General features: G+C 46.5%; 2 protein-coding genes across 2 annotated transcripts; both read right to left on the minus strand.

The window, feature by feature from the left end:
• Positions 1 to 682: 682 nt before the first annotated feature.
• Positions 683 to 7,429, minus strand: GL218_03482 (Adenylate cyclase; the record flags this gene model as incomplete). The annotated part of the gene is made up of 3 exons (XM_033580045.1): positions 683 to 895; positions 968 to 7,004; positions 7,245 to 7,429. 3 exons carry the CDS (start codon positions 7,427 to 7,429, stop codon positions 683 to 685), a joined length of 6,435 nt encoding a protein of 2,144 aa, XP_033436611.1.
• Positions 7,430 to 10,364: 2,935 nt separating this feature from the next.
• GL218_03483 (uncharacterized protein) lies at positions 10,365 to 11,180 on the minus strand (the record flags this gene model as incomplete). The annotated part of the gene is made up of 1 exon (XM_033580046.1): positions 10,365 to 11,180. One exon carries the CDS (start codon positions 11,178 to 11,180, stop codon positions 10,365 to 10,367), a length of 816 nt encoding a protein of 271 aa, XP_033436610.1.
• Positions 11,181 to 12,628: the final 1,448 nt, after the last annotated feature.

Genomic DNA, 12,628 nt, shown 5'->3' on the forward strand with positions numbered 1-12,628 from the left:
CCAGCCAGCAGCCGTACGTACCCGTTACACGTATTTGCGTAATGGTGTGTGTGACGGTCGACGCGACGCCCGCTCGCCAACTACCAACGGGAAAACATTTAAAAAAGGAGGGAATAGATCCTCCCGTCTCTCTCCCGGAGCCCAGTCTCTCCCCACTCCCCTGGTACCCCCCGTAGAAACGCCCATTCGCAGCGTCTGCGCGATGCAACGACGGCGTAGCTAATTATGCCCGTTAAGAAAGTATCCCAATGCCATGCCCAAAGCAATAATAATAACGAGGTTTACATCCAAACCTGAACTTTTCTTTTTCGAATATTCCAAAAAAACGCACATTCTCACACTTCAGTTGTTATTCGTCAGCGTCTAAACGCCAATGATAGTCTCCGTTTGAGCCCTCGGCTGCTCGCAGGATGCCGTTGCCCACATTTCAATCAACCACCCGAACATGACTTGTAAACAAACACCCTCGCCTCCCCAGAAGTAGTCATAAGAGATATCTTCGTCATAGCACATTAAAGGTCGGTATTGTATATAGGGTGGAACTGCACAGCCCTTTTCAATTGCGTAGAAAAAAGAACGCAAGGTAGTAGTACTGTTAAAGACGTGGGCCAGTGGGATCTTAGCGTGATATACTATATGGAAACGGAGGGCAAGATTTTAGGATAATCAAAAACGGAGGTTATCAGTCGTCAGACTCTTGGTCGGTAGTGAGTGCCTCGCCCTCACTGTCAGTGGTAGTAAGATCGCCATATCTAGCCTTGTATCGCTCAAGTTCGGCCAGCTGGGCAGCAAGATTATCGAGGACGACAGCCATTGGTGTTCGGAGATCATCTAGCGAGGTAATCTGGCCGCTACCCATGGCAATATGTCGCATCGTGAGTGTGGAAATACAAGTCTATAATGAAGACCGGTTAGTAAATATAAAGCGGAAAAAGAAAAAGATAATAGTAGGGCTTGAGACACATACCTCTATACGGCTCACTTGATGTTCCATAAAGTTGAATAAAAACTGTTCCGTCATTTCACCACCACGTTGCTTCATACGCTCCAATAGTTCGGTCTCGGGAGGCTGCAAACCGCCGGCTGACATCTCTTCCAAAGAACTACAAAGCATCTCCAGGCGCAAACTAACTTTCCATAGAGACCAGATAAGACTTGGATCAAATCCGAGATCACTCCCGGGCTGAAGTGTAGCAGGCTTCTCAGCGGAATCGGTCGTTATCAGTGCGTTGTTATGATGTTCGATACGACCAGCGAGAGCATGTGGGTAGAGGGAATAAATACCCTCGGGATTTTCAAGGCCTTTGAGCTTCCGCTCACCCATATCCTTGACTTCAAACCCTTGTGAGCTGAGCGACTTTAGCTCCCTTCTAATTGCCGCCGACGTCGCGTCATCATCGAAAGTGTCTTCAGCACCAGCAGTTCCATTTCGCTCACTTTCCTGGTAGGTCTCAAGACAACGCTGAATTTCGGAGATAAAATCCGTGGACACGGTAATCTGACCTCCATCGGCTACGGAAGAAATACGAGACGCTTTATTCACCATCGGACCAAAATAGTCCATCCGACGCGTAACGGGGTCAATTTCGGCTACTGGTTCGCCAAAATGGATACCCATTCTAACCGATAAGCCTCTGAAGATGAGGTTATTATCATTGTCGTACACCTCTTGGCAAGAAACCGAGTTCAAAATTTCCGAGGGCCAATCTGCCGTTAGCAGATGGGTTTGGACGGCAAAGCACCACAAGAGCGCTGAGGTGGCGGTAGGGAAAGAGACCATAAAGGCATCACCTTCAGTCTTGACTTCATACCCGCCGATTCTGCGAAGTTGCCGTCGCATAATTTCATTGTGCACTTTTATAGCGGATCTCATGGCCGAGGGATACGTTTCCCACAGATTAGTCGAGTTCTTGATATCAGTGAAAACAATAGAAGGTTTTTCAGTAGGGGCGGGAACTTCAGGATCAAGCCTGTGTAATGTGGAGTCCTGGACCTCCCCTTTGGGTTTTCTGCCTCGCTTGGTCGGATACTGGAAATCGTCTGGGACGCCAGAGGGATACAGTGACATGCTCTGCCCTCTATGCAAACGAGCTGACCGCTCCTGGCGCCGCTTGAGATCAGAGACGCTGATCATCATGACCATGATTTTCCCAGTTGCACCATACGCGATAGCAAGATCTCGTAGCTTATGTGCAGCACGCATAAGATCGCCCCGCTCCGATCGAGTGACGTCGACCACTAAGCCGGGAGTAAGATACTGCCATAACTCTTTTGTTGCAATTAAAATCGTTTCGTCCTGTGGCGCGATAGGTATCTGGAGAACATGGGGAGCCGCCTGTACAGCCGGCATCAAGTCGATGTAACCGAAGGCACGGGAGACTTCGAGTAGATCATTTAGCTTCCCCTGGCGCGATACCCAACCCCCAGCATCGCGTATTCGTTGACGCTCGCCCGGCTCTGCGGGGTCGTGTTTCCGCGTGAGGATTTTATGTTGACCGTCGGATTGTATGAGTACTGCCTGCGCATCGCCAACATTGGCAATGTACAGTTCTTGACCTTGCAGATACGCCACTGTAGCAACGCCCCCAGAATTGAGGTCTTCCTTGCTAAGAACTACAGACGCCGACGAACCACGATGTGACATCAACGGCCTCTTTTCACTATGCTCAACGGCTACAGTGACAAGGTCTTTGTTGAGGGCGAGGAATGCACGTCTAAGCGCATCTACGGGTGTCTCGTTTTGGCGTGTCTTCAGAGCCTTCAGTTCCATTGAGAAGATATGCCCGAAATTCTCATGAAGATACTTGGCGATCTTAGAGCCACCGCTAGACAATGCCTGTCCGTCAAACAACCCTAAGAGCGTCTCTGAGTCTGAGGAATTAAACCTCGGGACGACCAGGTCGATAGTTGATAGGTGCTCGCCTCTACCTAGTGTATCGGCCATACCATATGGCAGGTGGCCAGCTAATGAACCTGAGGTTCTGACACGACGGTCTTCGCTCTGGTCTGGGATACTTGGCTGAGTAAGGGTAACATCCATCAATCCAAGCACACGGAGGTTCAACAACCGACTAAAGTCGGTATATTGCTCGCGGTTCTGGGACACCAGGCCAGCATTTGTCTGTTTGATTTCCAGTCGTTTGTTTCCTGACAAGTTGAGGAACCGTAAATTTGGGTTTAGATTCCAGTTCCAATCGTACGGTACGTTTGAGATATTGTACTTGAGGGAATTGTTTCCACAATCCAATACAGCCAGCTTTTTGGCTCGGGAAATATCTGCCGGAAGGTTCGTGAATTTGTTATTATTAATGTGAAGTACCTGAAGCAAGCTGTATTCTTCCAGATCATCAACTGGCAGACTTGTGAGGTCGTTGCCTGACAGATAAAGCTCTACAAGCTGGGGCCAATTCTTGATACACCGCTGTGGCATGTCGTTCAAATCATTGTACGATAAATTGAGAACGCGCAATTCGGCAAGTAGCGTGATCTGCTCGAACACATCGTCGTCGAGTTGGTTATCAGCAAGACATAAGTTTCTCAACGAACCGGCGAACGTGTTAGTTAGCCGGGTAGAAAGTCCCGAGTCTTTTCTCGACCCTATGGCAGGAGTCACAGTCCCGTTAACACTGCTACTAGCTGTTGTCGTTCGCGAAAGGACCGAAGTTTTGCGCCCTCCTTTTCCATAGACCGAAACAACAGAGCTTTTTCTATCCGAGCCGCCAGGAACAGGAGAAGGTCCGACGCTTAGCAATGTGCTTGATGCTTGGCTTGGTTGACGCGACCTATCAGCGAGAAGATCTTCGGAGCTAGACGCTTGAGATAGAGGTCCGGTAGGCAGCTTATTGCTAGGAGCAGGCGAGCCTGAAGATTCCCCGGGCATCTGGGGTGGACGTGAAGCGGGCTTTGGGAAATTCTCCAGCACATTTGAAGAGGCATTGAGCGTCTCCAACTTGTTTGCCCACCACAAGTCCATTGGCAACTTTCTAATATTGTTCCCTCTGACATCCAGTATTCTCAGTTCGTTTAAACAACCGATTTCCGAAGGTAGCTCGCCTACGGAGTTATGGGCTATGCTAAAATGCTCTAGCCTTCTCAAAGTACCAATGGTACTAGGAAGAGAGACAAAGTAATTACGGTCTAGCACAAGCCTCTCTAAATTAACCATGTTGTTAAACGAGCCGTCGATGCTGGCAAGCTGAGCGTTTGACAAATTGAGCATTTTGAGGGTTGGTACAGGGCTCGTAATTTCAAATTTGGTGATGGGGTTAGAATTCAGCTTCAAACTGCGAACTCGCTCGAAGCTACCGACGACTTGGGAAATCATGTTGTGATCCGCAGATAGAATCTCCAACTTAGGAAGTTCGTATACGACATCTATCGCAGTGAGCCCATTGTATTTTATATCCAACTCGCGGAGGTTCAGAAGCTCCCTCAATGTAGACGGTAATGACCCGACAAGCCTGTTATTGGTCATGACAAACTTCTCGAGGCTTTGTAGCCTCCCAAGTTCGTCTGGGAGAGATGCGATTGAATTGAAACTAACGTCGATATCTACCAGGCTTTCCAGGTCGCATAAGAAGACTGGAAACTTGTCCAAGAAATTCGAAGATAGATTTAAAGAGCGAAGCGCCCTGAAAGCGCCAAACTCTTGAGGTAGGTGGTTCAGACGATTATTTGCTAAGCTCAGCTTCAACAAGCCAGTAAGGTGCCCAAGCGCAGCATGCTCCAGTTCCTCTAGTCGATTATTCGATACGTCAAGATATGTTAAACTGTTTGCCCTCCCGATGCTTATGGGCAATTTTCGAGCTTCGTTGTTAGAGAACTTGATATCACGCAACTGGTGACACGCTTGGATAAAGTCCCGGGGAAGGTCAAGAGAAAGGTTCCTGGATAGATTCAAAGATATAATATCGGAGGTTTTGGAGTAGAGCGTGATAGGAATTGTAATTAGGTTTCGTCCGGAAAGGTCAACATGGTTGAACTTCGTGGCCCTACCGAGCCCGAGGTCCTGGGGACTCATTGTGAAATGGTTGTCCCTCGCCGACAGGAATAAGAAACGGCACAGGTAGCCATTGTCTTCTCGGCCGATATCTTCTAGGCGATCTTTTTCTTCATATCCAACCTGCTGAAGCAGTCTCTTCTGGATTAGAAGCGGTTTCTCTGGAGCAGCTAAAACCCGAGATAAATTATGCTTTCTCAACACAATATGGTAGTTCTCGAGACCTTCAGTGACGAATGTCTTCTTAACGACTTGGGTCATAACGTCGGCAACAGTAGAGTTTAGTGGCATTTGTACGGTAGCAAAAGTACCGTCGGCGCGGAATACCCGTATGCAGTGAGGATTCTGCTTCTCCTCAGGTTTTGGTGGAGCCCCAACTTCCTCAACTTCAGGGACATGAGTCTCTTTTTCCTCCGCAGTACGACGGACAGCCCAGCTGTCTGGCGCGTTCCATGCCCCGGTTCCTTTAGATTGAACTGGTTCCAAAGGCTCGGTATCTGTCGGTAAGAACAAAGGCTCCATAGGTGTCAAAGGCGGAGGTTGTGCCAATATGCCTTCCATATCGTTCAGATTTGTATCAAGGACGAACACATTGCCCTTGTCATTCCTATCAGTTGGACCAATGTGTTCATCGGGATCGTCATAGGCCTTATGCGGACGCCCCTTCTTCGAGAAGGGGAATTTGTTATTGAAGGTCGCTTGTCGGGGGTTGGATGGGCGAGCCTGAGGGGTTGTAGTTTCCACGGTAAAGGGAGCTTTGTCATAAGGCGACTGATTCCCTTTTGATAAATCTTGCCGGGACGACGATGGCGCAAGCGAGCGAGAAGAGCCGGGCATGCTTCTTAAACGTGATGCTTGACCATCATCTTTGTGCTTGTGTCGTCGTAGCCGATCAAAGATGCCCCGTTTTCCAGGAGCCCCAGGGGATGTTTGGCCATCAATAGATGCGAGTCTACTACCATTGCTATTGCTGCTTGGCGTGGGACTTTGGGCCCGCGACCGCGGCGCAGTCGCTGCAGAGCCGCCTCTTTCCTTCATATTTTGAACGTTTAGAGCCGAGTCTTCGCGACTGATAACCGGGCGCAATGTATTGGAGTCGTCGGTGCTCCTGTGGTGGCGGTGATGACTAGACAAATGGACAATCGAGTGTCCAGAGCGAGAGGAGGACGAAGTTTTCGGCGGTATCTGTGTAGAACTTTCCCCGGTGTAGCGTTCCCTGTCTGGACCGGTCAGTATATCGCGAACCGGAGCCTCGCCGTATTTGGCGATGTCATTGGCCTCTTGGTATAAAAAGGGTACTACATCGCTTGAAGGTACCGGCGTACGCGGTCGTGAGGAAGAGGGTGAAGGTTCTCTGGTATGATCGGTAGCGTTTGAGTCGTTCCTCCCGCGACGCGGTCGGGTGAAAGAGTAGGAACGTTGATCTTTTTGATTTTGAGAGGACGAAGGTGGTGCTGGCAGGCTAGTTTCGGATGAATCGCGACCTGGGAAATCCTCTCCGAAGAACCCCTGTAATTTCTTAAGCCCCCCTCTACTGCCACTGTTTTTAGAGCCTTGACTACTTGCTGTTGTTATACTAGCCGCTGAAGGTCGCCTATCGTCCGTGAAGTATGCCGCATCGGGAGACTCATTGCTTGATGCCTGAGCTGGTCGCGAAGGGCCTAATCTAAAGGCAGGCGAAAGTTGAGAGGTAGTGGATACATTGTCGCTCGAATCATTGTAGAAGCTCGTCCCGAAACCAGTCGGAGACGTAGCCGCCCCACCGTTGACAGACATCCAAGGCGTTATATTATGCTGGGAATTCGGACTGGTTGGAGGATCTCGTTGGATTTGGGGAATACGGCCATTAGCTGGGTTAAGAACGGCAAGATCGCGACGGTAGTCGGCAAGGTCGCTCATGCGTCGATTGTCGAGTAGTGAACTGCTAGATGCGGTCGAAGTCGGTGATAAAGCAAGGCGATGGCCGGAAGTTGTCGGTGAGACTTGAGAGTCTTCAGCATACGGTCTATGTAATGTTTGAAACGCATACATGATTAGCTTTCAGAAACTTTGCTGTTAATGACATGGTTATAGACAAAGCGACTAATTTGCTAGACAGCAGTTGACTTGTTCCTCGGCACTTAATTTACCCTAACCAAGTACACTCGAGATAGGCTTCGGATGAAATGTAACAAGGCCGATAGCTCCGCACATGATTCACTGGACCCAATCCGTATAGCGAAGAAAGAAGCCAGTCATGACGTACCTGATTTTGCCATATTCGCTCGTCTTGATGGGTTTCGGCGTAGCTTTGGTCGAGGCTGAGGAGACCGAGGCTGAAGAGACCGAGACTGAGCGACTAGGAACGGATGGCTTCAACGTGATATTTGAGTGACCACTGCTAGAACTCGCGAAGGAGGTGATACGGCCGTCATCTCGCGTCATTGTCATTGTCGCTTTCGCGCTGGTCCTCGCAGCTTTTCATTAATAGGACGGCGCCATCAAAGAGGGGTAGAACAGAACATTTCCCTCTAGAGAGTTATGAGGTTTAAGTCGGCTTTGTATCGTAAAACTAGGTAAGCATATATGTGTGAGGTTAGGTTAGGTAGGTAGGTAGGTATGTAGGTATGTATGTATGAATGTATGTATATTCGTATCTATATGGAGATGGTAACCCAGAGTGCACGGAGAAGCGCAGCGTCTCCAAGTGCGCTAGAAAAGGTTGGCTGATATTCAAGAAAAAGGATCTTGGTAAGAGATAAGTGGACAAGCAAAGTAGAGACGGGCTACTAGAGACGAAGAATGCGGTAAAGCCCAGAGCCAAGATTGAGGGCTGAAAAGGTTTTGGTTTTAGCAGACACAAACTGGACGCAGACTGAATGCAACAAGGTCTTGCAAAGCAGGGCGAAGTTGAAGGCAGGGCAAGTGCTGCTGCAACTTACAAGTGGAGAGAATAACTAGGGTACTAATTGCTGCTACCTTAGGTGCTACCTACTGCTACTGTCGGGTAAGTTGTCAGTGTCAGAATTGAACTAAAAGTAGGTTCGGGTGGTACGTGCAGTGCAACAGCGGGCACAACCTTCGGTACAAAGCCGGTATGAGCAAGCAGCTACGCCTCTGAACCACTAAACGTCTCGCCCGCTCAAGGTCCTCTCAAGGGAAGACCTATCGATTAAATCAGTGGGGTAAGATCTTTTTTTGGTAGAATTCCTAGTTCCTAATCCGTGCTTGTCGCGCATATTCAAACCTCAATAGTCGTCTTAGTCGTCTTATTATTATTATTATTATGAAATCTTATTATTAAATGACTTCGATTCAAGAACGCCAGGTTATTACCATGTAAGGCAATATTGATATTGAAACTACACTAGGCGAAGTCATGGATTCCATGATAATGATTGCGCTAGTCACGTAGGACTTTAATAGCTGAATATACCTAATACGATAGATGCCGGGATTCCATCTCTACTATTGAGACAATCCGTCTGATTCCCTTTCTTTTTTCTTATATAACTAACTATATATATATATATATATATATATTTCTTTCTCTCTCTCTATTTAAGTCGACCTTGTCACGCCGTAAACAAGTTCATCTAAAACCCATACACTGCGTAATCGAGCCCATGATGTCCAAGAATTTGTAAATATGCCTGCCCAACGTTTATTAGTTAGCCCCCGATCACACCATTTTACATATATGTACATTACATAGAAGTAAGCCTGCGTTGAAAACTCAATACTACTTACGGATACCGAATCTCACCATATACATATAAGCAGGTATACATAATTCGCCTCTGCCTCTATCTGTATATATTTAAAGTATGTATATATATGCCAACAAATCAGATAAACCTGTTTCCGAACCGAGTTATTTTCGACTTGGCAGCAGAGTCATACTCTGGTGTTACCGCTCTTCCGTGGATCAGGCTACGATGATTATATTTCATTACTACCTATGTAAGTATGACTCGAGAAAAAAAAAGCCCGTGACTCGAGATATGAGGCTCGTTGCTTATTTACATTTATAGGTATCAATAATAAATATATACTTATAAATAAGATCTCCACCTTAACAGAGGTACTGAATAGTATTATGGTAAGTTAGAGTACCGCTACATCTTACTGATTCTTATTGCCCTGTCCCAAAGCGTCGGTGAAAAGCCAAAAATGCGGGTTTAAATGGCCTTGACTATTATATGATCTCTGCGCCATCTGCTAACCTCCACAAAACTGGGTTAGTTCAACTCCACAGACGTCGGCATCCCTTGATCCCCAGACGAAGTTTTAGCGCCGCTCCAAAATCCTTGTAATAAGTGCCAGATGCAGTCAAATATTGGATGAAGATGCTCTTCATCGAGTACTGAGTACTATGATATTTCCACGCCAATATCAGCAGTTAAATCTTTCCATTTTGATATAGTGTAAATCGAAGCGAGCTCGATTTATTAAAATAAGTGTTTAGGATGATGTTCATGATAAAAAGTCGACTTGTCACTCCACGCTATAATCCAAGATGGGAGAAAGGAAATTGGATTTCGTCTTCGTGATTTGTCTTCCATGCCCGGGCACTGCCCCCAGGGACTGGTCCGGCATCTTCCCCACGACCCGAGCCAACTCGCAGTAGGCTCGTCAAGTCATAAGCGATGCTCGAGTCAACGTGTATCAACGTGTATTTATTGATAGGTTGCTTGGTAGGCAATAATGTTGCGTACATATGTACAATAACCAAGCCGGACCGACAGTCTGCATGTCGTATGCTGCCGCAAGTTCCCGCGCTCGCACATGCATGCATGCATATACTTGATCTGTCCAAACCCGTCTATTAGCTTCGATGAGTATGTATTTCATCAGTCTCTTATATCATCAATTTGGTCTACTTGATCCACTATAACAACAAATGGTTGATTAGGATGTCATGGTATTGTCTCACCAGATGTATAAACATGCTATGCGCCCAACACCAATATGTGCTTATTCTAATATTATATTCTATCCTAGAACGATCCATTAGGTACCTAACCTGTTAAGGAATTAAGGGGCTTCTAAAGCTATAAACTATCACTCTGAAAAGGTCAACTTACTGAAAGTGTATTTGACTTTGGGACACCAAGATAACGATCTATTCAATTAAAATTGACAAACGACAGAATGGTTTCTTTAGCATTTGCTGCACGATCTACATATGCTAACATGTAGTGCCTAAAGAGCTAATGCGCACAATAACATTAGCCCAATCAGAGCTTTTGATAGACAGAAGATCGGGCTGCAGTGCGACAGCCCTAAGCATCTACATTTAGATGAGCGCATACACTTAAGTATTTATTGTACTGTGACTACCTCTTCTCAACGTAGGTTTCCCAGTTCCTTGGAGATCCTAGTATCATATTTCCTCTTCATCACTAACCCCGGCAATAACATCACCAGAGTCTTCATATAAGAGCTCTCCGACATCGATACTTTCCAGCATGATATCCCGCGCCTTTTCCTCCGGAATGTCCATGTCCTCCATGATTAGGCGGACGGCTAACTCAGGCACTAACACTGCCTGAACATATCCTGTATAACCTCTGGCGGAAACGAGTCTGTCTTCAATTGCACGCTTTCGAATAACTGACGATAAAGTCCGCAAGATATACTCAGTCATAACGCGGAGTCCATGCGGCCCATAGTAACCTGGTGTAAGGCTGTCATCGGTCTTGAGTAACGTTCGATTCTTTCCCGCTTCCACGTTCTCTCGTAATAATTCGCAATAGTGTGATTTTCGAGTACCTTCCAAGATTTCTTTCAATAAACCTTGGTACATGTCTAATCGTGTATCGAGCTTCTCCCAATTAACCTTGGGATATCCTTTCCGAGTTCCGGAATCCGACGCTGCTCGCCGCTTGTGTAGTCTGCAGAATGCTGCCTGTTTCTTTATGTTCATTCTGCCGTGGTCTGAATGCTTCGCTAGAAGCTCGGCGTCGACTACTTCACGACACATAGGACACCTCGCCGCAATAGCTGGTGGGCTTTGTATACTGATATCGCCTGCGTCGTCATCGGAGCCTTTAGTCCCAAACACGTCAAAGTCCATATCATTGCCGTCGTCTAGGTCGTCAAGATCATCTAAAGCATGCAGCTTAAAAGCTGGTCTCTGAGAGAATTCATCTACCGCGGGTTCATGGAGGGCTTTTCGTTTTTTATTTTTAGGTCTCATCGACTTTTTTATCCTACCAGGCAGCAATGTTGCTTTTGCTTCTGCTTCTGCATTTGATTCTTCTTGGCCAAGCTTTTTAGATTTGCTCTTCGATAGCGATTCATCTGATGATAAACTGCCACGTCTAAATACGGGTTTCTTGGTGTCTCGACTTGGACTAGAACCTGATAAGGATGACGGTCTGATGAAAGCTTTAGAGGGCTTTGTCTTTTCTGGGCTGATACTCTCAGGTTTTATAAACCGCTTTGCTGGAGGTGACCGAATACCTTCGGGGCTTGGGCTAGTTTTAAACAGCCTAAATGATTTGCCCGAGTCATCTAGTAGTTTAGGAAAACCTTTCGTTAGTAATAGCTACGGCGAACGAAGGTGCATAAACTGACTTTCAGGTTGTGATACTGAAGTTTTAGGTCTGGATTTTTGTGATGCTCTTCCCTGTGAAACTCTAGGCTGAGATGGTCTACTGCCATAAGTTGTGGCACGCCTGGTGATAGTTGGGTTATTATCCTTGTTTCTCGTGAAGCCATACACATTCGTGAGGTGATTGTCCGCCTCTGGAGCGACATCTTTAGATGATCTTTTTGAACTAGCCGAGCTGGAAGGCCCACCCTTTTGTGAGCTACTAAAAATTGTAGGCTTTATATCTTTATATCGGCTGTCACTGTTATCAGAATCAGAGTCGTGCAAGCTATTGTGATCGCTTTGACGTTGTTGTCGATAATCCTCCTCTTCATCACTACTCTCAGGCGGCGCAGTGATGGATCCTGGTTCTCGATTCTTTTCAAGTCTATTCATATTTGAGGCGGGGATTTTGCTTCTAACATTGTTAGATTCAGATCTAGAAGTTCTAGTTTCTTGATTTCCAATCTTCTTCAAAAGACGAGGCGGGTTCTGGGTGGAGCTTAGTCCAATACGCCGTTTTGGTATAATAATCGGCATTGAAACTTCTTTGACCTTTATCACCAGAACCAAGCAGTGTGCGGATATACCAAGCACAAACAAGATGCAATATGACTGCAGGTGATTGTCTCTTGCCAAGGAACATGTACCCATACGATTGTTGAGGCAATGATTGAGGGTGAAGAGTAAGAGTCTTACTTAGTAAGGTGAGAAAAGCACAGCTGAAAAGAAAGTGTGCTTCATGTGCCTCATGCGTTACCTGGTGCCTAAGGAATTGCTTTAATAAGGCAAATACGATGTTAGTAACTAAGGAAGCAAGATAATTATAAGGAATAGGTACTTGAAATAAACGCACTGATAATTAATCACGGATGCTTCTGTATCTCCATGCGTCATGTGTGTTTTAATGGATTAACATTTTTAATTGATTAACATGAGCTGGAGACGTTATCCATAGCAAGTTTGGTGATGGTTATGTACCTCAAAGTACATACATAGTGCAAGAACGACGCGTCTTGTAACGCGTTGAAAGGCAGGAACCTTTACGGTAA

The sequence above is a fragment of the Daldinia childiae genome (genome assembly GCF_008694065.1).
Source record: "Daldinia childiae strain JS-1345 chromosome Unknown Scaffold3, whole genome shotgun sequence".
Lineage (NCBI taxonomy): Eukaryota > Fungi > Ascomycota > Sordariomycetes > Xylariales > Hypoxylaceae > Daldinia > Daldinia childiae.